Source organism: Heptranchias perlo, chromosome 37 (assembly GCF_035084215.1).
Source record: "Heptranchias perlo isolate sHepPer1 chromosome 37, sHepPer1.hap1, whole genome shotgun sequence".
NCBI classification, from domain to species: Eukaryota; Metazoa; Chordata; class Chondrichthyes; order Hexanchiformes; family Hexanchidae; genus Heptranchias; species Heptranchias perlo.
Genome location: NC_090361.1, coordinates 10,138,362 through 10,163,223, shown reverse-complemented (window position 1 = coordinate 10,163,223; position 24,862 = coordinate 10,138,362). Strand labels below are relative to the sequence as shown.

General features: G+C 43.4%; 1 protein-coding gene across 1 annotated transcript in view; it reads left to right on the top strand.

Annotated features, from left to right (window-relative positions):
- LOC137304491 (phospholipid phosphatase 3-like) overlaps positions 1-24,862 on the top strand; it is a 61,223-nt gene that overhangs the window by 17,109 nt on the left and 19,252 nt on the right. Inside the window, exons 2-3 of the mRNA XM_067973110.1 lie at positions 14,155-14,312; positions 23,790-24,067. Coding sequence (XP_067829211.1) covers positions 14,155-14,312; positions 23,790-24,067 — 436 coding nt within the window. The remainder of the gene's footprint in view (positions 1-14,154; positions 14,313-23,789; positions 24,068-24,862) is intronic.

Here is a 24,862-nt window from a genome sequence, read left to right as displayed (position 1 = left end):
AGCATGTTTATGACTGTGTGTTTACGGCTGTGCGTGTTTTGAGCAGTGTATTTATTGCTCACTTATGTTGTGCTTCAACAGAACACATTCCAATCTCTCCAATTGCAGATGTTGTGAATCTCCTTTTGTACATGACCCAATCTGGATACTTCATTGAATATGAAATATTCGGCCATTGCACCATCAATTGTGCAACCATTTAAGTTGGTTCCCTGTGGATTAGGCTTTGGCAGAGCAAATGGGAACAAGCTGACCTGTTAACATTCAGATTCTGCAGTTTTGTGGGGTCTCTGATTCTTAAAGAGGAACTCAGCCATTTGTTTAATTTTTTCTCCCCAGATTTTCCTCTCATCTCCTCTCTCTCGCGAAGGTCTCAGTGGTAGCTCAATGGTAGCACTCTCACCTCTGAGTCAGAAGGTCATGGGTTCAAGAACCACTCCCAAATCTAGGTTGACACTCCAGTGCAATGCTGAGGGAGCGCTGCACCCTTGGGTGTGTCATCTTACAGATGAGACGTTAAACCGAGGCCCCGTTTGCCCCCTCGGGTGGATGTAAAAGATCCCATGGAGCTATTCGAAGAAGAGCAGGGGAGTTCTCCCTGGTATCCTGGCCAATATTTACCCCTCAACCAAGATCACTAAAAAAAAATTGCTGTTTGTGGAACCTTACTGTCGCAATTTCCATGTTTCCTACATTACAACAGTGACTTCATTTCAGAAGTACTTAATTCACTGTAAAGCACTCTGGGAAGTCCTGAGGTCATGAAAGGCTCTGTATAAATGCAAGTCTTTTTCTTTCTCTAGCTGCCATACAATTCCATGACTACCCGATAGTCCTCTATTACAGCGGACCAGTGACATTCTTCGCATGTAACCCTGGTGGCTTTTGAACAGCATGGGTTGTCACAGTGAAGCCTGATCCTGTGCTCACTGAGTCAACGTGGACTTTCTAGCAGGGGTTACTGGATAGCGATCAGGTATGGGAAACCTGACTGATTTTCCCCATTCCCTAGCATGAGCCAGGTGGCCAGTTCCAGCACCATAACTGCTGGCCCAATGGAGATGAGTTAACTTGATACAGACCAAAAATGACACTTTAGCGGTCAAGAAGAAAGAAAGTAGATACTGAGGGCAGGGTCCAATTATGATGTCCTTGAGCTCCAATCCATCGCCTAGAGACATAAGCAGTCTGTGTACAAATGAGCTGAGGCCACAGAAATCCCTTTATCAGGTGAGAAATGACTGCCAATTTGCACCTGATGAAGGGACTCTGACAACTTGTGTATCTTAACTGCAGCGTTTGTTTATTTACGTGAAATATTTGCACAGAATCTCGTTTATGAAGAAGTCCTGTCAACATGGTCAGGTTGGATGCAATTAATCCCAGGGCAGTTTAACGAGAAACTAAAGATTAAATAACCCCACAGAGTAAACACTTGAATACTGTCAACTGATGGCCAGTAAACCAGGCCCCAATTCCCAGAGCCTCCCCACAGGCTTGGATATTAACTGCTGCTGTCAGTCCCTAATGAAACCTCTCACACTGTTTCTTTCTAGGCTCTGGTTTTATGAAGCAACAGAGCTGCATCCAGTCTTTTTTTTTGTTGATAATTTTACTTAATTAGCAGTTCACCTAAACCAATAATTTTTTGTTGAATCAATTAAAGTTTACTTGGAGTGGTTGATTAAACAATTTAATCGTTTGTGTTTTGTTTGACACTACCTCCAATGAGGGTAGTCTTTGGTAAACTCTGGTTGGGGTCTGGGACTTGGAGCTGTAATTACATGGTACAGTCCTCATGTCTGTAATGTGTATTTTTTGTTAAATAGTTCTTGGAAATGTCCTTTGGCTCTCTGGCATTAACCCAAGAGCAAAAGGCCATTTGCTGGTCAAAGAGCAAAACCCCCTAGAGCAAGTATGTGTTCATAGAAACATACAAAAGTTACAGCATGGAAGGAGGCCATTCGGCCCATCGAGTCCGCGCCAGCTCTTTGCAAGAACAATACAGCTAGTCCCACTCCCCCGCCCTGTCCCTGTAGCCCTGCAATTTTTTTTCCTTTCAAGTAGTTATCCAGTTCCCTTTTGAAGGCCATGATTGAATCTGCCTCAACCACCCCCTCGGGCAGTGCATTCCAGATCCTAACCACTCGCTGTGTTTAAAAAAAAAGGTTTTCCTCATGTCACCTTTGGTTCTTTTGCCAATCACCTTAAATCTATGTCCTCTGGTCCTTGACCCTTCCGCCAATGGGAACATTTTCTCTCTATCTACGCTGTCTAGACCCTTCATGATTTTGAATACCTCTATCAAATCTCCTCACAACCGTCTCTGTTCCAAGGAGAACCCCAGTTTCTCCAGTCTATTCACGTAACTAAAATCCCTCATCCCTGGGATCATTCTAGTAAATCTCTTCTGCACCCTTTCTAAGGCCTTTACATCTTTCCTAAAGTGCGTTGTTGAATACCAACAGCAAAAACATGAACTGCTTTCTGATAGCACCAAGATCAAAGTTTTTTAAAAAAAATTAAAAAGGCAGTTTGTGTAGCACCTCTAACATAGAATAAGATCCCAAGGTGGATTAGACACCAATCGGAAGAAGGATTAGGGAGACTACTGAAGATGAGAAAGTGGAGACTTTGAAGATAGGAGAGATATAGCAAAGTGAAGGGCAACTCCCACAGTGCTTATGATCCCACCAATTGAGGAGTGAGGGGGATACAGAATCAGCAGGGCAGAAGTTGGGAGCTGGGACAAGTTTCACAGAGGATGGGGATGAGATAGGATTGGAGGGATGGAATAGCGGATAATAGCAGAGCATTGGGACTTGACAGCAGTGACTGAGATTTACTCACCTGAGCACAGCCATCCAAGCAGCAATTATTGTCTGATTAGTAACTATCATTTTGACATGAAACAGAAAGAATCTTCACTGAGCAGATGTATTGGCAACAGCAGAGAGAAATGCCTGGAGCTAACCGCAATCTGTAGCAATTAGTTCTGACTTAAAAAGCATTGGAGGAATTTTTTTAATCATTACAATAGAAATGTTTGTTAGCTGGAGAAGATAATAAATAAAAAGAAAGAACTTTCATTTATATAGCGCCTTTCACTACATCAGCATGTCGCAAACTGCTTTAAAGCCAATTAAGTACTTTTCAAGTGTGGTCACTGTTGTAATGTAGGAAACGCAGCAGCCAATTTGCACATAGCAAGATCCCACAACAGCAATGAGATAATGACCAGAAATTTTTTTTTATAAGCAATGTTGACTGAGGGATAAATATTGGCCCAAGATATTGGGGAGAACTCTCCTGCTCTTCTTCGAATAGTGCCATGGGATCTTTTACATCCATCTGAAAGGGCAGACAGAACCTCGGTTTAACGTCTCATCCAAAAGACCGGCACCTCCGACTGTGCAGCACTCCCTCAGTACTGCACTGGAGTGTTAACCTGGATTATGTGCTCAGGTCTCTGGAGTGGGACTTGAACACACAACCTTCTGACAGAGGCAAGAGTGCTACCCACTGAGCGAAGGCTGACACCTTTCACCTATACTCATTTTTTTCATTTTTAAGAAACATTTCCCTTGTCGATTTTGCCTGATTGTCTCCTTTTAACCCCATCTCTCTAGGAAGCACTGCTCTTAGGGCTTGGCTACCCCGTGCTGGCAGCTTTCCCTTATCTTATCCAAGTGGCCAGTCATCACTCTTGAGCCTAGACAGTGAGTGTCGGCAGGCTATTTGGCTGTCGGGTTATCATTGTCGAGTCCAATTCTGGCCTCGCCTGACACGTACAAACTTTCCAACAGGGATCTCTGGATGTGACCGGGAGCAGGAAGCCCGAACTTTTCTGCTCCCTAACCCAGAGCCCCTTATATTGCTCCTACCTCACCCCACGACAGGTGAGATCAACTAGCTTGACGCAGACTGGAAATCGAACCTGGGATCCCCTTTGTCTGTATGGTGCAGAGGCTTACTACACAGCACCTTTACCTACTCAACCAGAGGAGGGGGATTTGTAGGATATTGCTAATGGTTTATTGAAGGACACTTGATGAAACTGTATCCTAACAGGGCATCCACTGCTCCTGTCCACTGTGTGGTGAGTCATTTGATTTGAAGGCAGATTTGTAGAGCAACATTTTGGTGGGTCTGTACTGTCGTTGGTTCTCTGCAGGTCAGGTTGTTTATGCTGAGGAGACCCTGAATTCCTCTAATGAAAGAGCCTCTTTAAATCCCTTTAAAACTCTATCCCAGTATGCCTTGTGGATGAGACACAGCATGTGTAGCTCAAAGCTACCCAGACCAGAAGGCCCCAGGTTGGATCACTTACTCACTTGTCCAGGTTTACACAGGAAGACTGGCTCTTTTACAAGGCCAGCTGGCATCTGGGGAATGGTACCCCAGGAGTTCAGTACCTTGAGGAGAGGAGGGGAAACTTTTTTTTTTGAAAAAAGCAGTAAAACCTTTCACTTTGGATTGAGCAGATGAAATAAAATCCAACCGTAGAATCCAGGAGCATGTGATGTGAAACGGCACAGTGATTGATTGCTGCAATAGCATGGTTCATAGTAAAAGGATCACTCTCTAGCTATCAAACTGTCTCTTCAGAATAGGAAACATTCTAACCAGGACAAGGTATATCCATGTGCTGGAGAGGTGACTGACCCATTGTTATTTTCATTGCCTCTTTACAGTCAATTCATTTCTCTTTGAGCTCGCTCCCAATCAGCGACCGTCCTCCCGTGCTTGTAAATATCATACTTCCCTGCTGATGGTTGCAGGGGTATATGAGCAATGCGTTCAAAGGAGAGAGCCTAGTGTCTGGTTTCCAACAGCTGCTGCACCATTCTCTGTCTTCACACTATCCAATATCCTAGTCTGCTCACTGAATCAGAACACGTGGACCCAGAATTGTTATTTTGAGAGCTTGTTGAAACATTAGTAGGCTGCTTACACATGATCAGATTTTGTAACAGTTTGCCCACCTCCCTGTTGTTTAATGGCCTGCTGATGCTTACGTTTTAGTATCAGACATAACTGCTAGCATCTGTGTTAAACTCTCTCCCAGTATGGGTACTTGGCAATTGATGCCTGTGGAACTCTCTCCCAGTATGGATATTTGGCTGCAGTAGAAGTTTATCCCAGTATGGGTACTTGGCTCTTCGTACCTGTGGAACCATTTCCCAGTATGGGTACTTGGCTCTTCGTACCTGTGGAACCATATCTCAGTACGGGTACTTGGCTGTCAGTACCTGTGGAACCATATCCCAGGACGGGTACTTGGCTGTTAGTACCTGTGGAACCATATCCCTGTACGGGTACTTGGCTGTTAGTACCTGTGGAACCATATCCCTGTACGGGTACTTGGCTGTTAGTACCTGTGGAACCATATCCCTGTACGGGTACTTGGCTGTTAGTACCTGTGGAACCATATCCCAGTACGGGTACTTGGCTGTTAGTACCTGTGGAACCATATCCCAGTACGGGTACTTGGCTGTTAGTACCTGTGGAACCATATCCCAGTACGGGTACTTGGCTGCAATTACCTTTTTAAAATCCTGTTCCAGTGTAGGCTCGGTAGGTGTGGAACCCTATCACAGTATGATTCACCAAATTTGGGAGAAGACAGGTAAAAATTGCGGGGGGAGAAAGAGATATGCCAGGCATGATAGTTTCACCTCCTTTACCTATTAGTTGCTGCATCTCTAACTGTAAGAATATACAGCACTGCAGTTCAATTGGCTGGACACAAAGTTTTTTAAAAAATCCTGTATCTCACTCTACCTTAGAACCCTCAATTACTTCTTTCCCCAAGAACTCTCCAGTTTCCCCTTCAATTTGCTGACACTATCCGCCTCCTCTGTCTCACACATTCACCACCCTCCATGTGAAGCAGTTAAATCTAAACTGACTGTACACTTTTCCTCTTCTGAGCTCAAGTCTGTGGCCTCCTGGTTACAGAGTTTGTGATTGTGTCAAACAGGATATTAGGGTTCACTTTATTTTACGTGAAGTTTGAAGGGCTGCATTTTGCAGAAGTGAGTGGAACAGCCTCAGTTTGGACTTGATATTAAGTTGTGACTCCAGCTCATCAGTCTACAAATCACATCTGCTCTGCTGCAATGCCTGCGCCAGAAGTACATGGAGCAGATAAATACTGGGCTCGACTCCACAATCATCTTCCTGCACAGAACAATCTGCCTTTGTACAAAAATTAAACTGAGTTGAAACCTGGTTGCCCACAAGCCAGATCACACCAGTCGAGTTTGAGTGGAGTTTCACCTTTTGAGCCCAGCATCACAATAATCCTCTCTGACCAGATTTCTTCCCTCTCCTGAATATCCTCTCTGGTTACTGGGTAGGAATCCATGGCTACAGGTAATCTGCCACTGCCTCAGCCAAGGGACCATTCATGTGGAAGCCTAGTCAATGAGCGTTGGTGGGCTATTCAACTGCAAGGGGCATCACTATGGAGTCGCATCCAGTTCTTACTGGACATCTGCAGATGCATGCTTTCCAGCAGGGATCTCTGGACGGCAATTGGGAGTGGAATCCTGCTTAAATTTTCTCTCCCAAGCTCAGGGATGACGACAACAATTTGCATTTATATAGCATCTTTAGTAAAACATCTGAAGGTGCTTCACAAGAGCATAATGAGGCAAAAATTGACAACACAACTGCTCTGGCTGAAATCAGCTAACTTAGTACAGCCTGGGACTTAAACCTGGGACCTTCCTAGTCTGTATGGCTCAGTATTACACTGGGCAACGGGTTTATTCACTGAGCTTTGCACAATCACCCTTAATGCCTGAGCACCAAGTTCAGTTGTCGGCCCTTCCTGTGCCTCATTGGAGCTGCTTTTGGAATCATTTTTGCTCATTTTATCATCAGCTCTGGAACACCAGAGAGAATATTTACTGCCTCAAAGGGTTTTGATTTCCCTGAGGAGTCCCACTCCATCCATCTAACTTCTATTCCTGAATTCCAACTTGATTTCTGAGAAAGAGACAGAACTGTTCCCAGCAATCCGTTACTGGCTTGTGTTTTGGCTTTGTATCGGCATAGCCTCTAACAGGTGAGGGGAAAACTGGCATGGCCATCTTGCAGCTAATGGAAATGGATTCCTACTGCCTCAGTGTGTAATTGTGAGTCACAAAGAGAATGTGATGGTAAACACCTCAATATTTCCACAAGCAACATTCCACCGTGCATAACCAGCAGATATTTTAGGCTCAAGAGTAAAAATATTAATCATATTGCACTGCTGGCTCTGATAAATCCTCTTCATCATTTTTCTTTGAAAATGTACCACAATCATTTCGAGAATTTTTTTGTAGCTTTATTTGATTCTGTACAGTGCTGGAAATTTCTGCTTATACTGATACATACAGATTCCCGACTGGCTCTGTAGCCCTAGGGGTTCCCGACTGGCTCTGTAGCCCTAGGGGTTCCCGACTGGCTCTGTAGCCCTAGGGGTTCCCGACTGGCTCTGTAGCCCTAGGGGTTCCCGACTGGCTCTGTAGCCCTAGGGGTTCCCGACTGGCTCTGTAGCCCATGGGGTTCCCGACTGGCTCTGTAGCCCTAGGGGTTCCCGACTGGCTCTGTAGCCCTAGGGGTTCCCGACTGGCTCCAGGTGCTGTTGGTTCCTGTCTGACTGGTTCAACATTCTGTTGGCTTTATTGATTGCTGCCTCTACATTTGACGAGTGTTGACTGTACTAAGTTTCCTAGATCTCTCACAACTTCATCTTTGACTATTTTAATACCATTCATGGTGGATGTGTCACTCATTTTTCCTTTCTATGTGCAAGACTTTTCATCTAGCCAAAACAGGACAGTACAAGTCAGAGGAAGTCCTTTTCAAATTGTATGGTGCTCTGGTCAGACTGCATCTTGAGTACTGTGCTCAGTTCTGGTCACCAAGACACTAGCAGTTGAGAAAATAGCCATAAGTTTGATCCCCAAGGTCAGGAAAGACTGGAGAGACTTGGGCTTTTCAGCCTGGCAAGGAGGCATCTGACTGGTGATCTTATACAGGTATATAAGATAGTAAATTATTTCTCGATGAATGGTGGTCAGTGCTGGGTGATTGCTCCATGTCACTGTTATCCTTGAGTGATTAATGTGACCTTATAAACAATCTTGCTGGTGTAGTTAAAGGAAAACTAGCTAATAACAAGAGGGAAGAAAAAGGAGTACTCAACCATGCCTTCCTCTGGGTTTCACAGAAATATTATGGTGTTAGAGGAGGGGTTCTTACTTATAATTTACTCAAATCATTAGGATTTTTAAACATTGAATATCAGGTGTCACAGATTATTGAGTATACAGTACTCAAACATACACTTAAAAAGCAGCACTTATGACAAAACCTTTCGAGTTTAGTCGGGGGATTCAAAATGCGTCACAGTTCTGAGCTTGCCTTTCAGGTTGATCAGACTTTATCGAATCCTCAGCATCTGTTCGAAAACCCACTTTTTTATATGTTTTTCTTACCTCTTCTACTTGACAATCCAGACGTTTCTACATTATATGATTATACAAAAGTTAAACTACAACACCATATAAGGTGAATTTTAATGAGCTTCTTCCCTTGGCCCCTTAACAATTTTAGTTTTAACGAGTTCTTTTTCCATACACCTGTACAATCCCCCTTTGTTACTTTATCGATAGTTCCACTCTTGTTACATATAATTGCTATGCTATCAAGTGAAACTTCTAATTATAAGTCTGTACCAATCTCCTGCTTCTAAAAAGGATCATGTATTCGCAGAGGTTTCCTTCTGCAGAACTAACTGTTTTTCTTGCACTTGTTATCAACTGATTAAAGTTCTCCGAAATATATGCAGCATGTCTTTTAATTAAGTTCACTGAAGTAACTAAACTGACCATTGCTTAAAGAAAGAAATAACTTTCATTTATATAGTGCTTTTCATGACCTCAGGACGTTGCAAAGCACTTTACAGCGAATGAAATACTTTTGAAGTGGAGTCACTGTTGTAATGTAGGAAACGCGGCAGCCAATTTGCACACAGCAAGATCCCACAAACAGCAATGTGATAATGACCAGATAATCTGTTTTAGTGATGTTGGTTGAGGGTTGAAGCCAGGACACCAGGGAGAATTCCCCATCTCTTCTTCAAAATAATGCCATGGGATCTTTTATGTCCATCTGAGAGAGCAGATGGGGCCTCGGTTTAACGTTTCAAATGAAAGTCGGCACCTCCGACAGTGTAGTACTCCCTCAGGACTGCACTGGAGTGCCCTTATGGTCAGTCTTAATTAACAGTTGAGTGGCTACTACGTCTAAATTGACCACGCCTAACAGGCAAAAGCTAATGGTTAACATTACTACAGTGGGATACGATATGCTGCGTATAGATAATTATTGGATTAGAAGCTAGTTTTAGTTACATTTAAATGTAAAAAAAAGAAAGAACTGCTAGCAGGCCGATAAGAGCACTTCCTGTGAAGTGAATGGGAAACATGTGGGGCTGGGTGAGCGCTGGCTGGCCTGCGCTGGGTGAATGCTGGATGTCACAGCTGGCCTAGAGTGATTACTGTGACCCTATAAACAATCTTGCTGTTGTAGTTAAAGGAAAGCTAGCCAATAACAAGGAAACAAGGGAATAAACAAATATTTTGCTCAACCAAGTCTTCCTCTGGGTTTCACAGAAATATTATGGGATACGCTGTGTTGTGTACAGATAGTCATTGGATTAGAAGCTGGTTTGAGTTACATGCTCTCTGTGGTTTTCAAATGCCTGACACAGCTGCATTGTATGAGTTTGTGTTCACTCTTCCTCCTCCACAGTTACATGATGGCTTTAGGAGCAGTTCACCACTCACTGTCGCTATACTGACCAACCCTTGGCCCATGCTGTAATTGTGAAGGATCGGGAACACTCGTGTTTCTGGGTTTGGCAGTTGCTGTGAAGAATAGTGGATGACTACGACTTCAATTTTTTTAAAAACCTGGGCATTCAGATCTCAGACCATTGTGCATCCCCAACCCACACCATCATTGATGGTAGAGCTTCAACCATCACGCCCCTTCACTCTAACATTCTTGACTGACTCACACTCACTCACTCACTCACTCACTCCCTTCCTTCATAAGTCCCTCCCTCCCTTCAAAAGTCCCTTTGGCCTCCTCTCCTGACATCTCTCCTACTTCCTACTCAGTGCCCACTGTTCCCCTTGTAAAGCTCCTTGAGACATTTCATTATGTGTCCGGTCCTGAACAAATGGAGGTTTTTGGATGAATTATAATGATTTTGACAAATGAGTATCAAAAAGACGATTCACCCCCTCACCGTGAGTCGGAATCAAGCTCTTGCAGCCCTCTTATTGACCACAAGTGAAATAGCATCAGCGGAGGCTGGGATAAAATCACCCACCTTCCCCCTCTGATCTGAAATAATGGGTGATCGGGTCTTCTTCCTGAAGGCACCGACTCCTCCTAAAGGCATGGTCTGGTACCCCATTCAAGTGGCCATTCTTCATCTTGGAACCTAAATAGTAGGTGTTGGCATGCTTTTTACCGTAGACCGCATCATGGCCAAGCCCGTGCTTGTCCACACACAAGTACTTTCCGGTATAAGTCACTAAATAGCAGTGGAGCAGGAAGCCTAGCTCAGAGAAACTGAAGCCATTTACCACAGCTGCTGCCCCGACTGAACTCAATGCAGACGAGGCACCTTCTAATCTATGCAGCTCATTGTCGCGGTGAGCAGTACATTTACCCAATGAGTCATCAGGGCAGCTAGAGAGATGATTATTAAATATCACTCTTATCAATAACAGTGGGGACAGAGCATACTGCTCTAGAGTAACTCGTAGGAACCGTGCTGATATTCAATAATCCTTTTCCGATTTCCCTTGAGAAACTCAGTATGACCTTTAGGTTAAACACTGCATCCCTCTGTTCTCTGTTTTATACTTTTTGTTTCCATTGCTGTTTATCTTTACTTTTAAGACAGATATTGTTTATATTCAGCAAAATTTCACAGGCAACAGACAAAAAGTAACGAACACGTGGTGGATTAACTCTGAAATAGTGAGAAATAAAACAGCAAACTTCAAATGGGTTCCTGTTTATTGAGCAGAGTAAGGGTTAATTCATGCCAACCATAGAATTTTAAAGCACAGAGGGAAGCCAATCAGCCCTCTCTGACAGGGCTATCCACTTAGTTCCCTTCCCCATTTCCTTTTAAATTTTTCTTTCAAATATTTATCCACTTTTCTTTTGAAAGCTGTTATGAATTTTGCTTTGTTTCTGGTTGGACATTCCATGATCCTCTTGCCCAAAAACTCTCATAGCCTCTCCCTTTGTTCTCTTGGTGATGATCTTAACTATAGACCTTCTAGTTACTGACTCACCGACCGGTGGAAACAGATTGTCCCTATTGACCTGATCAAAACCCTTCATAATTTTGAACACCTCATCAGTCATTTTTTTCCTGTCTCAGAGGAAGGTTTAAATATAAATTGCATTACATAGCGAGATGTCAGCACAGTGCAGACGTGGGGCTGGGCAGGCAGCAGCTTGGCCAGAATTAATATGCCAGAAGGTCGCCAGTTCAATACCCTGCCCTGCTTCTAACTTAATCATTTTGCCGAATTTAATCCATTCCCCATCTGACTGCAAGGCATTCCATCTCCGAGGAAGGGAAGCACTGACATTTCCCAGCCCGCCCATGTGATTCGCATTTCCTGACTTCTGATTGATCAGAAATGCCACTTGTGGAGAATTTCACAGCCCAAGCACTCCTGACGGGAGACAGGGGGCGGGGTGTCGGCGGGGGTGGGGGGGCGAGAATCAGAGAATATATTTTGAAAGGTATTGGCAGTTTTTAAGTCAAATAAACTTGAGCCTGTCTCTAGCAGTCAATAATTTCACAGTCGGACAGCTTCTCTTGGTTTCTCCAAATCGAGGAAAAAAATCTGGGCTGCAGATGTATTCGGATTCACTAGAATGCAAAAGGCAGATCGAGTTAGGAGGGCGTAGCTGCTGAGACTGAAAGGAACTTCCCTGATAGGATGGAGGCCTCAAACCCTGCCAGTCTCACAGGGCGGTCAGCTGTACATTCCAGATGTAATTTATTCTGTGGATTTGGTTATGTGTGGGTGCATTTTCATTAAGGACAAGGCTGAACACTTTCAGTCTCTGCTCTCGGGCAGTATCAGATACTCCCAGGCCAGGTATGGATTAGAGGCACCCCTTCCTCTGTTTTGATTTGACAATGTACCTCAGCCCCAACGTTATAGTACCTTCTATTGTGTCAATGGGCCATTTTCATTCACTGTCTCACCCTCACTTTTTTTTTTCTTCCTTCCTGCTTGCTCGCTCTCTCTCTCTCTCCGTCTCCAGCTCTCCTGTTCTTCTTCCTGTCTCTCTTCCCTCTTCCCCGCCCGCCCCCCCCCCCACCCCAGAGATTAATCGATTTGTGCTCGTGTTTTGGGGGCATCATCTGTTGTGATTTCATGGACCCTAGAAATTAGTATAAAAATGTAATGATGCTTTTTACTTCTTTAAAATCAACAATCCCATGGTGGATTTAAACCCAGGACCAGAGTTGAAAGTAGTGTTGTGTAGAACCTACAGCACAGATCTAATGTCCTGCACCATTCAATTCCCTTATCCCCTCTACCCGTGCTGAACTTGAAACCAGGTTGCAGAGGTGATTACAGCCGGACAGATGAACACCCCATCTCGCATCAGAGAGAGGACACTGTAACCCCTCTACTTGAACTGTGCAGAGTTGGCGTTAATCCCCTAAATGTATTACATCAGAAGACTGATGGGAAATATTACACTGTCTTAGCGTTTTCCCCTCAATTTTCTAATGTAATGCTCATCAGAGTCAAGGGGATTAAATCTGAATCCAGGAGTTGCACAATCCTAATTTATTCAAATCATATCATATTTTGATGTTGGAATAGAGACTTAGTTTATCATTTCAAACCTCATTTGGGGGATGGGGAATTCCTTTATTGGTTGGGGGAAGTATTATACTCAGGGTGGGGGGATTTCCGTAAAACACTCACAACATATAAAGTAATAATGAGGCCGGTTTAATAACCCAGTGGCACCTCGTGGGTAGAAGCAGAGTTCCAGAATGGTAAAGAAGGATGGGAGGCGCAGCTTTTGCTGACTGTGGGAATCAGATGCTCATTCTCCACTGGGCCCTCGATCTTAGCAGAAATGCTAGTCCTCATTCAGTCGGGCTGTTACTAGGAGCAATGCACAGACACTCTAACTCTCTAAACGCCCTGCAAAGGCCCAGGAGAGTCCGGGAATAAATAGTTAAAGAGCAGCTGTGGCTAACAAAATAACAGCAGGCTCAATGGGCCGAATGACCTAGTTCCTTGGAAGGCACTTAGGAACAGGAGGAGACGATCCAAATGCTGCAGCTAATTGAAGAAAGCAACTGTAGGTTGATTTTCCAGACTCGATACGAAAATAACCATGACAGGATTGGTAATACTCTTCTTTTCCTTTCCAATAATTTTCCAGTTGTTTCTGTAAAGTACTTAAAACTCCTGAAAGAAAACAAAACAACACATGGGCTGGAATAAAATAACTTTATTTATATTTGCAAAATATCTTCATTTCAACACGTCATATTTCTGTAGCATTGTTAATAATGCAATAAAACGTCCCAAGTGCTTCAAGGAGAGAAATGGATCCTGAGCAGTAACAGGTGATTTAGGGGAGGGGCTATTTTGATGGACCATTAAGAGTGACGCTGGGTAATCAGCATAGCAAGTACCCTTTTAGGGGACCAAAGGCCCTTCCCAACTATTGTGAATATTGTGATACAGTAGACGCCATTTAAATCAAATTGCCGATAAAGTGGATGTGCAATTCATACAAACAACAACGATCTTGGTTTAATGGGACAAATAACCTTAGAGATGAATTAGTGGATTTGTTTGTGTTTGTCAGCAACCTGCCTCATCAGTCTCTGGCAGATGTGTGAAAACTATTACAAGCAAATGACATTATTGCCCCATTGTTAGTAGGTCCCTAATCAGATTATTAATATATTGGGTTGTATGGAAATGCATTTTATATAGAAGCTAACATCATCCTTTTTTCCCAAGATGTCATACGTAGCTGTTCATTTTCCCTGTTTCATCTCTCTTGCAGCATCCCTGCCATTCTTTATGGTGGAGTTCAACGCTGTCAAACCATATAACCGTGGCTTCTACTGTAATGACGAGAGCATCAGCTACCCTCTCAAGAAAGTGGAGACCATCAGTGACCCTGTGTTGTGCACCGCAGGCATTCTAATCACTGTTGTTGCTGTAAGTTCATGCATTTATTCAATGAGATTGACCTTTCCAGGGACTGGATCCTCCAGTGTCAAGATGGCTGATATCGTTTTGGTGGTTATGTTCTCTCCTTTCAGATCTCTCTGCACATGCAGTCTATTCCTGGCCAAGACAGCAGTTACGAAGTCGGGAGTAAGACTCTGTCACCTGTTCCAGTATGGTCCAAAGTCAGTCCTACTTGGTAGAAGCTCCTCCTCTGTGTTAAGTGAGCTTAAATGGGCAAATCATCTCTATTAGATTCAGAAGTGACTCGATTGCTCACTTGGGGAAGATTTCCTCTCTGCTACGTGTAGCAGATTGTTACATTTATTTTTAAAGAATACGTTTAGGATTTCACATCCTGCAAACTAAAAAATGTAATGAGTTGGGAGCTTTATAATACTGTGACTCATTAGTTATGTAGCGCTGGACAGAGGTTCCAGTGGGAAGTCTGAGATGCTGTCAGAGGGTCCTTACCCAAACATTAGGGTTTCTGATACACAAATGGAGAAGACTGGGCAGTATACAGATAAGCAGATGTATATGTTCAACAGAGAGAGCAAAAACGGTAGCACAGTCGAATTGTGCATTGGAGCACGGACATAACATTCCAGGGGGTGGAGGCAGAGCTCTGATCCATTCTCTGCTGAGTATTCAATCCCAGCTGGGCTATGCAAGCAGGTGTCAGGTGAAGACCAGGTTTCTCCCCGCAGGGATGAAGCAAGCGGTGTCCCTAATGGGGCTACTCTCACAGTGGTGATGATCTTGGAGCAAGCCAGCCTCACACATTCTTGTTATGGGAGGTGCCTGTTTGTGGAAAACTTGGGAGAGCTTGGAAAATAATGCATCGTCAACATATCACGGGAGAAACTTACTCCGGGTCATAATGATGTCCAAGCAAATTACACGAAGGACCCAAGAAACAATGGCTTGCACTCAGTGCAGTTACTTTCAGTGAAAGACAGGACAGGAGCAGAGCTCTGGTTTTGAAAGCCAGAATGCAGAGATCTCTCGTGCAGTTGTTACTCAGATGGTGCCAGTCCAACGTTGCACTGGGAGCATGGAGTTACACACTGCCAGTTACTCACAGTGCCACACTTGCACATCCACATGTACATGAGGAGCTCAGTATACAGGTCTCCTGTAAGGCTGGTGAATCTTCTACTAATAGGAAAGAGCTGGCTTGACAGGAACGTAGAGCAGTATGGTGAGGCAGGGTACTATGATAAGGAGGTGGGGTGGGACATTGGGACAGAGCAGTGCGATGGGGTGGGACAGAACATTGTAATGGGCAGGGTAATGGGATGGGGCTTTGTGCTGGCAATGTCAGCTATTTCCACCAGTAGACAACAGAAAGTGTCCACATATAATACCAAAATCTAAGTAGAAATTAGCTTCACTTTGATGGGAAGACCAATACAAAGCAAACCTTGCATCAACACTTTAAAGACTGGCCAGGTGCCACCACAGTGAAAATGTCAGCACCACCAAGAGTTAGTATAATAGAGGTAAGGTGAGAAGCTAGAGGAAGAAAAGGAGGCTTCCAAACCCTAAGTGCTGGTTCCTAGTTTAACAGAAGCTACTGTACATGTGCTGCTCATTCCCCATAAGCGAGCAACCGAATTTATGGAAACTTTAACAAGACCTGTTTAAATGGAAATAGCAAACATCTGTCCAACCTGATTGGAAGTTAACCTTAACACAGGGTTATATAAAGATGTCACTTGATGAGGAACAGATGCTGAAAATTGGTCTAACAGCAGCTACATTAACCCTATGAGTGCTGGCACAAAGCTTGGAAGGTTTTACAAATCCCAGACAGGAATAAACACAATCTGTTTTGACAGTTAACACTGATTAAGGGGACATTGGATAATATAGAGACATGGCTTAATGTGGGCTGTTGCTCTAACACTAATGGATTCCTGATTCAATTAAATCAGTACAGCTTACATGGTGGGGAGAAGCTGATAAAAGGACTATGTGTTTCCATCAGGTTGTCTTAATGAACCAGATCAAACTATTTTAATAAAAGTTATTCAATTTCATTCACTTGGCTGAATGTTATCAAAGGGACTGTTTTTATCAATCAATGCAGAAATTCTCTTGCAGTTTTATTTGAAGATATTCTATCGGGGGAACCATTGTGAAGTTGCGCATCTTATGTACATTGGGCCCTTGTGAATAAGCAAGGTGCTGGAGGGTATTTTTGGGTGGAATATCAGCCAAGACCAAGGGTTGCCTTTTTGTAGTTAAATTTTTAAAATTTATTTCATTCTCTGAATATGGCCATTGCTGGCAAAGCCGGTATTGCCCATTCCTAGTTACCCTTGAGAAGGTTAATGGTAGGCCGACTTCTTAAATCGCTGCAGACCTTGTGGTGAAGGTACTCCTGTTGGGTAGTGAGTTCCAGGATTTTGACCCAGCCACGATGGAAGAATAATATATGTCCAAGTCAGGGTGGTGTGTGACTTGGAGGTGGTGGTGTTCCCATTCATTTGCTGCCCTTGTCCTGCTAGGTGGTGGAGGTTGTGGGTTTGGGAGGTGCTGCTAAAGTGATTTGAGATCTTTGTCATCTGTTACAACATGCAAAGAGAAATAAGTTTAACCTCTTGTCTGAGGGAAGCCTCCTCAGTAATTCAGTGAGGTGTTGGTACTGGGACTGAGCTCATGTGCCACAAACGGGGCTTAAAACCACAGCTCTGTGGTCTATAAGGTTAAGCATAGCCAGCTGATCCAACACAGCAGTTAGTTCCAAGATGATAGTGGAGGTAAAAGTTTGCAGCAGTATTTATATTGGAGATATTTTTAGCCTGAGTATTTAATACCCGGTCCATAGAGCAGCAAGGACTTCCTGTACACTAATGTCTTTTGGAAATTTAATGTTGAAAGATTACTTTTATTGGTTAAGAGGATTCATTGACATCAGGCAGGGCCAGTGTTTGGATTGTGGCGAAACAATGATCACGAGTTATGTGTCTACTATAAACTGTGTCAGAGAGAGGAAGCAGAGACATACCGGGCATCATTTCTACATTTTGGGATTTTTTATCATTGGTTTTTAAACTTTGTCATGTTTGAACATCAGGTTCAGGCAGTTTGCATTGTGTTCACTTGGTATCTCACCACCTTGTATCTTTCTTTGAGCACTGGCAATGTGTAAGGGGATGTGGGAGCAAATCATTAGCTGTGTTTCTGTTGGGAAGTCAGGAAAGAGGGTGAGAATGCTGGGTTGGATCAACCCCTAAAGGGTGGGATACTACTCTCTTTCACCATAGAGACTCTGCTGATTTTATAGGGGCACTGGAGCATGACCAGGGCTGTCCAAACTGGTGACATGCAGCCTCTGAGCCTGGCAATAAGCCTGTAAGGCTGGGTAACTTAGCCCTATTTGTGCTTATATTTCTTATTCTTTGGGTTTGTCCTGTTTGAATTTCTTGGGCCTGGAGGTTTGGACAGGGCTGTTCTTAACACTGCTGCCTCATTGGTGGATAAATCCTAAAGAATACCAGGAATCAGCAGCTTGAGATATTTGCAGATTAATAGAAATATGGGTTTAAACTTCAATTGTGGTCCCCGGGCTCTATACTGCACACCTACGTGGTCCACAAAGGCAAAAAAGCTTGGACACACCTGACTAGGAAGGGAGGGCAGACCGGCTGGTATTTTCCTAGTTTTCCTAGATTGGTACATCACTGGACGATCTGGCTGCACTGATCTGTCCATTGCACAGGGTTTCTGTCTATGGACAACCAGATCACAAAGCACGGGTCTTTGTCTGGGGGTATTATGACATTCGTTTTCATATGCTTCTCAAATTGTTGGTTTTAGCTGTGGGTAAAATGTTGAACTCTCACTCAAGGGGGCCAGTGTTGGATTACTATTCAGAGGGTGTGTGGTTATGGGATGTATGATGTGGAATATAGGGCCACATATGGTCTCTCATCATTTATTATGTCCACAATCTCCAGGGAGTCTTGTATGACAACTCGTTGGACCAAATATGTAGTATAAGAGACATCAATGTACCTTACTAGTAAACGTGGGATGGTTTTAATGCTGGCGCCCTGAGTTAGCACATTGCTGTCTGCAACCAGTTGGGTTTTGGCAGAGAGGCAGAAACCATTCATTCATCAAGTCTGTTACTGCAATGAGAAAATGCAACGTGTTCACAAATTGGCAGAACACACCAAGACGAATCATCGGTTCAGTTACATTGGCTGCAACAAGTCCAGGTTTAGTAACCTGGATCAGCTGCAGCCAATGTGACTGAATCTATGATTTGTCACTTTTTCTATTTTCTATTGCTCAGTGGTGCTACACTTTGTTTCAATATGAATGTTTATGTTGGAACAAAGTGTAGCCCTAGTCAGTGGCAGAAAATAGAAAATGAATGGGTCTGGAGCCCTAATCCACCGATAGCTCTGGGAGTTATTAACGTGAGTATCCCAGTTTCAGTCTCTGAACTGTGCTGAATTAGCTGATCTAAGCTGCTAAAGTGTGGATGCTGGGTGACTGAGTTGTGGTGCCCCCACAAAAGTAACCTGCTGACACTCGTCAATGCTAACGCTTAATATTGACTACTTGGGCAACATATTGCCCATTTAACCATTCTACAATAAAAACATTCAGGAAAGAGGGGGGGAAAATGGGAGAAAAAAAAACATGAAAAGGAGTGCAACCAAGGTTTGGCCTTACAACTGCTTTTGAATTTAAATACTAAATCTGGTTTGGCACGTCATGTAATAATAAGTGTCAGCTTGTCTCAGTTGATGGAACTCTTGTCCTTGAATATGAATCCAGTTTAAAGCCAAATGAGGGAAAGGTAGGTGGAGTCTGGCCATTGCATAACTGGAATTAGCTTTTCATAAGTACAAAGTTCACAAGCTTGAGCAAGGTTAGAGATTAGAAAAAAAACCTTTCCTCCCAATGGGAGTCAATGACACCTTTTGAAAGCAACTGGAGTAATATCTATTGAGAAAGGGACTGAGTGAGAGTTGGAGATATTTAAAAGTGCAGGTAGGGGATCAAAAGGTGATGGTGGGAGAGGGAATTCCTTGACGCAATAATTGTACCTGGATTCTGAATGGAGGCAGCTTAATGGGTCGAATGGCTTTTTTTTTTCGCCTCTGACTTTATTTCGAACACATCCTGGTCACAAAACAGAATTTCCTTTCATTCGGTGTTTGATAAAGTATGTACCCAATTTATTGGGGGAGTGGGGGTTGGGGTGGGGCTGCTTATTCTATATTACAATAGGTAATTATAGGAACATAGGAACAGGAGTAGGCCATTCAGCCCCTCGTGCCTGCTCCGCCATTTGATAAGATCATGGCTGATCTGTGATCTAACTCCATATACCTGCCTTTGGCCCATATCCCTTAATACATAAAGCTATCTATCACAGAGCTATACAGGATATGCAACGTGCTTCATATTGATTCATGCCATACTTAGGTCAAAAGGGTGTGTAATACACAGTAAAGGACTGCTCCTGAGTGTAGGCCACACTCCTGTTCTAAAGAATATACATAAATCACACTGCTGTACAAACAATCCCCTTGTACTTCGAAGGGCTACAATAGGCATAACTTGAGTTGTGGAATAAAGGGACCAGTGAAATGTAAAGATCAACCCCTTGAGTGAGGGAGCTCTCACGATCCATAACTGATGAGGTCATGTGCATGTATAATGGAAAGAGAATATTGACACATTGCATTAATTAGTAACTTCAGGAGCACATGGAAACAGTTACATGCTGAGGGCAGTTCATAGAAGGTCAGGAGGAAGCTGAAGTAACGCTGTTATTGTGACATCCGAGAAAATGATTACTTTTTCTGTAGAATGTTGAGTGCACAGAGTTTAGGATGATGGGGGAATGAGTGGGGCCTGAGTAACCAACAAGAATTTCATCGAGGCATCCAGATGAGATCATAAGCCACAAGTGTCTAACTTGAGAAGTCTCTGGATCTCTACCAAAATTCATGATTAAAGGAGTTGAGTTGAACTCATTTACAGCCACTTATTATTTTTTATAAGAAAAAAAAGTTTGCATTTGTACAGCACCTCATCACATCATCTTCAGGATGTGACAACATACTTCAAAGCCAATTAATTACTTTATGAAGTGCAGCCACTGTTACGCAGGCAATTGTGGTAGCCAATTTGCACACAGCAAGATCCCACACTGCCGCTGTAAGAATTGATAAGCTAATCTGTTTTGGTGATGTTGGCTGAGAGATGAATGATGGCCAGGACACTGGAAGAACTCCCTGCTCTTTTCTGAACAATGCTATGGGATCTTTAACAATCACCTGACCAGGCAGATGGGGCCTCCTATTCTTTGTTATTTGAAGGACAGCACTTCCAACAATGTATCACTACCACAGTATTGCAGTGGAGTGTCAATCTAGTTCATGAGTTCAAGTCATTGAACCTGTAATCTTCATATTCAAGGACAAGAGTTCCATCAACTGAGACAAGCTGACACTTATTATTACATGACGTGCCAAACCAGATTTAGTATTTAAATTCAAAAGCAGATTGCACCAGATTGCACCTTGGAGCCAGTAAGAAACTTTGAGATACTTTTAATTTCTGGTAAGAATATCACATAACTCAAAGGAGGGTATAATTGGGGAATTAGTTAGCAGTTGGTATTACAAATTATAGAGGGAGTAGGAGGCTTATACTGTAGAATATGTAAATTATATATTGCACCCTCTGTCCCTACACCTCGGATAGGAACAAGAATGAGTGTGCATTTGGTCCTCTCTGTCTCAAATGGACACTTTTAAACTTTTTTTTTCTACCTTTTGAGTAGTTACCATTTTGAAATGTTCATCACATCGCCTGAAAATCATAGTCAGTGGTAGAAAATGTTTTCCTTCGTATGGGCTGTCAACATTTAGGTATTTACTGATTAGATGATTTGAGTCCCACTTCAGGATTTGAACACATAATTCAGGCTCACACTCCAGTGCAGTACTGATGGGAGTGCTGTGTTGTCAGAGGTGTTAAACTGAGGTCTTGTCTGCCTGTTACCGTAGTTCAGGTGGATGTTAAAGTGCCCATGGCACGATTCGAAGCTCTCCTGGTGTGGTAGTCAACGTTCATCCCTCAATCAGCATCACCAAGGACAGATTAACTGAAAATGCATCACATTGCTATTTGTGGAATATTGCTGGTACATGTGGCTGCCATGTTTTTTCCACATAACAAGTCACTGCGCTCCCAAAGTAATTCACTGTGTGAAATGTTTTGATAATTTAATAAGGTGCTACAGAAGGTGGCCTGGAGCTACCTTGTCCTTGTATTACCAGGAAACGGTGGCTGAATTAGGTGTGCTGTCTCTTGGCCAGATTGTGCTGTAGTGATTGCTTGTGACATTGCTTTGAAGGAGACCTCATAAGCTGTGGCCTGCCCTGGCAGGTGCCAGTATCTTCCATCTATATCTGCTGTAAAAAAAAATTATATTCTAACTCCTAAAGCTGAATGATATCCACAAGAACTTAAATATGATTCCAAAATCAGAAATCCTTCTTTCAGATCAAATCAAGATTTTCAACTTGATACAAGAACACGCAAGTGATTCTGTTTCAAATTTTGTTTGTTTGCAGTGCTTTAAATATATTTTTCTTCCCACTCTTTGCGTCTCCGTAAACCCTAAACCATTTCGTTCCAAGAAACCTGCTTTGTCAGTGGCCCTTAGATGTACCTGGGTTGAATGGCGCTTCAATTTTCCCTTCATGTGAGAAAATTTCATGCCTTTACTGACTGCACAGATGAGATTGGGAATTCCCGCCATGGTGAATCACAGCACTTATCAGTGACCTATTCCTCTATGGTTTGCATCAGTGTTACTCACTTTTTTGTGGAGAGCAACCCACAAGTTATCCAGGAAAGTTGCAACATCCAGCACCTGGAGTAATAGGTCTCTCTGTACCTAAGATTCCCCAATTTTTGAGTTCCTGATTTCGATTCACTGTGGGGTTAGGTACTCGCTCACAGAAAGAGAAAAGGAACTATTTGGAAACAGGGAACAGTAGTTCTTTTTAATTGGTCCCTTTCAGTTGCTGAGTGGAGGGTGGGATAAGTCAGCCTCCTACTCCCTTTGCTTCTTTTGCTGAAGAGTAAGAACGGAAAGAGAACAGCACTGCATTCCAACTAGGTCTACATTGTGCAACTGGGCAGACCACAAATGGAGCATCTGAGGCAAGTTAACCAGGGGCTACAAAGTGGGCTTGAAAGGGCTGGGCAATATTATGAATGCCAGTGGTGTACAGCATCAGAACACTAACTTGCTTTACCAACTTAGAAATGTAATGCAGCAAGATATTTTCTTTACATCCATTGCTCTTAACTATAACAGAACAATTCCCAAGATTAGTGAAGTAATCTAGTTGCCTTGTTGTTCCCTGGTGGGCGCTTTCTGGTGCAAAGGCTGCTTTCCCAGACTGGAAGGGGTTAATAAAGTGCAAAGCTACGTCAGCAATTTGTTTCTGTAAAGGAATTCCTGTAGTTATTTACATGTTAGATGTACAGGCCCTTTTCATGCTGCCTGCTCCGTGTGTGATTAACGATGTGGGGAAGGAGCTGTTGCTCACTCGTACGCCACAGAATTTATCTTGGCATGGGACTCGCACTGACATCACAGCTGTCAAATCTGCCTTGGATGCTGTGAATTTGACTTCAAATAGACCAGTGGAAAATACAAATGGGAAGGATGGGGTCAGGTCAATCATCTGAAATGTGCTTCTCACTGTATGGACACAAATAGAATCTTGTGTTGTCTTTATTTGGTAGGGGATGTTTCTTAAGGGAACACAAAGGTTAGCATGTACCTTAAGCATACAATAATATAATTTATTAATGACACAAATGCAGTCCCCATAGCTTGTTTGTCAGCTTCAGACTCAGACCTGAAATGCTTCAAACTAACAATGGCCTTGTCTGTCTCTGTGTCCTTGAATTATTAATAATAACTAAGTCAGTAATATATAAAGCGGCAACAGAGACCTGAGTTTGAGCTTCACAGATTTTGAACCTTGGGATCAATCAGAATAAAACCTGTGGGCAAAGTTCAACAAGAGTCACGTTGAGATTTTGACTCTTGTTCCATTCAAAGTTCCCACAAGCTTCACTGATTATGTTGGACTCCTATTTCATACAGCTTGAGTTCAAATCCCCTGCCCCTGACTGGATTAAATTTACAAGTTCTAGTCCAAACTGTTAAATAAAGCTATGCTGTCAAGAGCAGAAAAACCTGACAGCACTGCTCCACCTTCCCTTACGTCCTTCCGCATGTTCTGAGCCATGCCACGTTCCCAGCGGTAGGAGAAGCAGTGACAGGATGCTGTAGTAGGATGACAGAAAGGGAAGGATGCAAGGGGGAGGGGGAGGGGGGAGTTGAAAATAGCTAATGACACAAAACTTACTTTTTCTTTTTTTCTTCCTTTTGTTTTCCCACAGATTGCTTTTGGTGAAAGCTACAGAATCCGATTCTTGAATGAGAAAACAAAGTCATTCGTCTCAAACCCCTACATATCTGTGATATACAAACAGGTTGGCTGTTTCCTCTTTGGCTGTGCTGTCAGTCAGTCCCTCACCGATTTGGCAAAGGTTGCTGTTGGGAGGTTGAGGCCCCATTTCCTGGATGCCTGCAAACCGGATTTCTCAAAAATTGACTGTTCCAAAGGATATATTGAGGATTATGTCTGCAATGAGACAACTTCAGTTACAGAAGCCCGGTAGGACAGCTTTGTTCTGGATTTTCTCTACTCTTTAGCTGATGCCTCTCCCTTCCACATTGCTGCCACTCCCCCACTCCCTCACTCCCCCACTCCCTCACCACCCTGTCTCCTTCATCAGCCCAAGAAGTGCAGTGGGTGGAATGCACTGTCACTGCTGCTCTGTGATTGGCTGGTCAGACCCACACATCCGCGGGCAGCAAGTGTTTTTCTTTATCGGGGGAGGGTGTCCCAGTGGCTCAGTGTATAAATGTACAGCCTGGAGTGATAACGGAGCCGTAGTGATCAGCAGGTCACAGGTTTTGTCCGTGGTCTGAGCTGAGCTAGTTGTTCTCAGCTGGAGCAGTAGTTGGGCGTTCCAGTTGGCCACAATGACGGAGTTATAGAATGGAAGGGGGGGGGGCGCGGATAAACCTACCAGGGTTCCAGGTGCTGATCACTATTCAGTGACTTTGGCTGGAAAGTGTGTGTGGATGTCACTTGGGGGCAGGATTAGACTTGTCTATAAAATTCCCCATAGTCGAATAGTCACTGTACCTTCAGCTCTCTAGTACCTCGGCCCTAAGCTCTGGAATTCCCTTCCTAAACCTCTCCGTCTCTCTACCTCTTTTTCCTCCTTTAAGACGCTCCTTCAAACATACCTCTTTAACCAAGCTTTGGGTCACCTGACCTAATATCTCCTTATGTGGCCCGGTGTCAAATTTTGTTTGATAACGGTCCTGTGAAGCGCCTTGGGATGTTTTACTACATTAAAGGTGCTATATAAATGTAAATTGTTGCAGTCTATGCTCACGT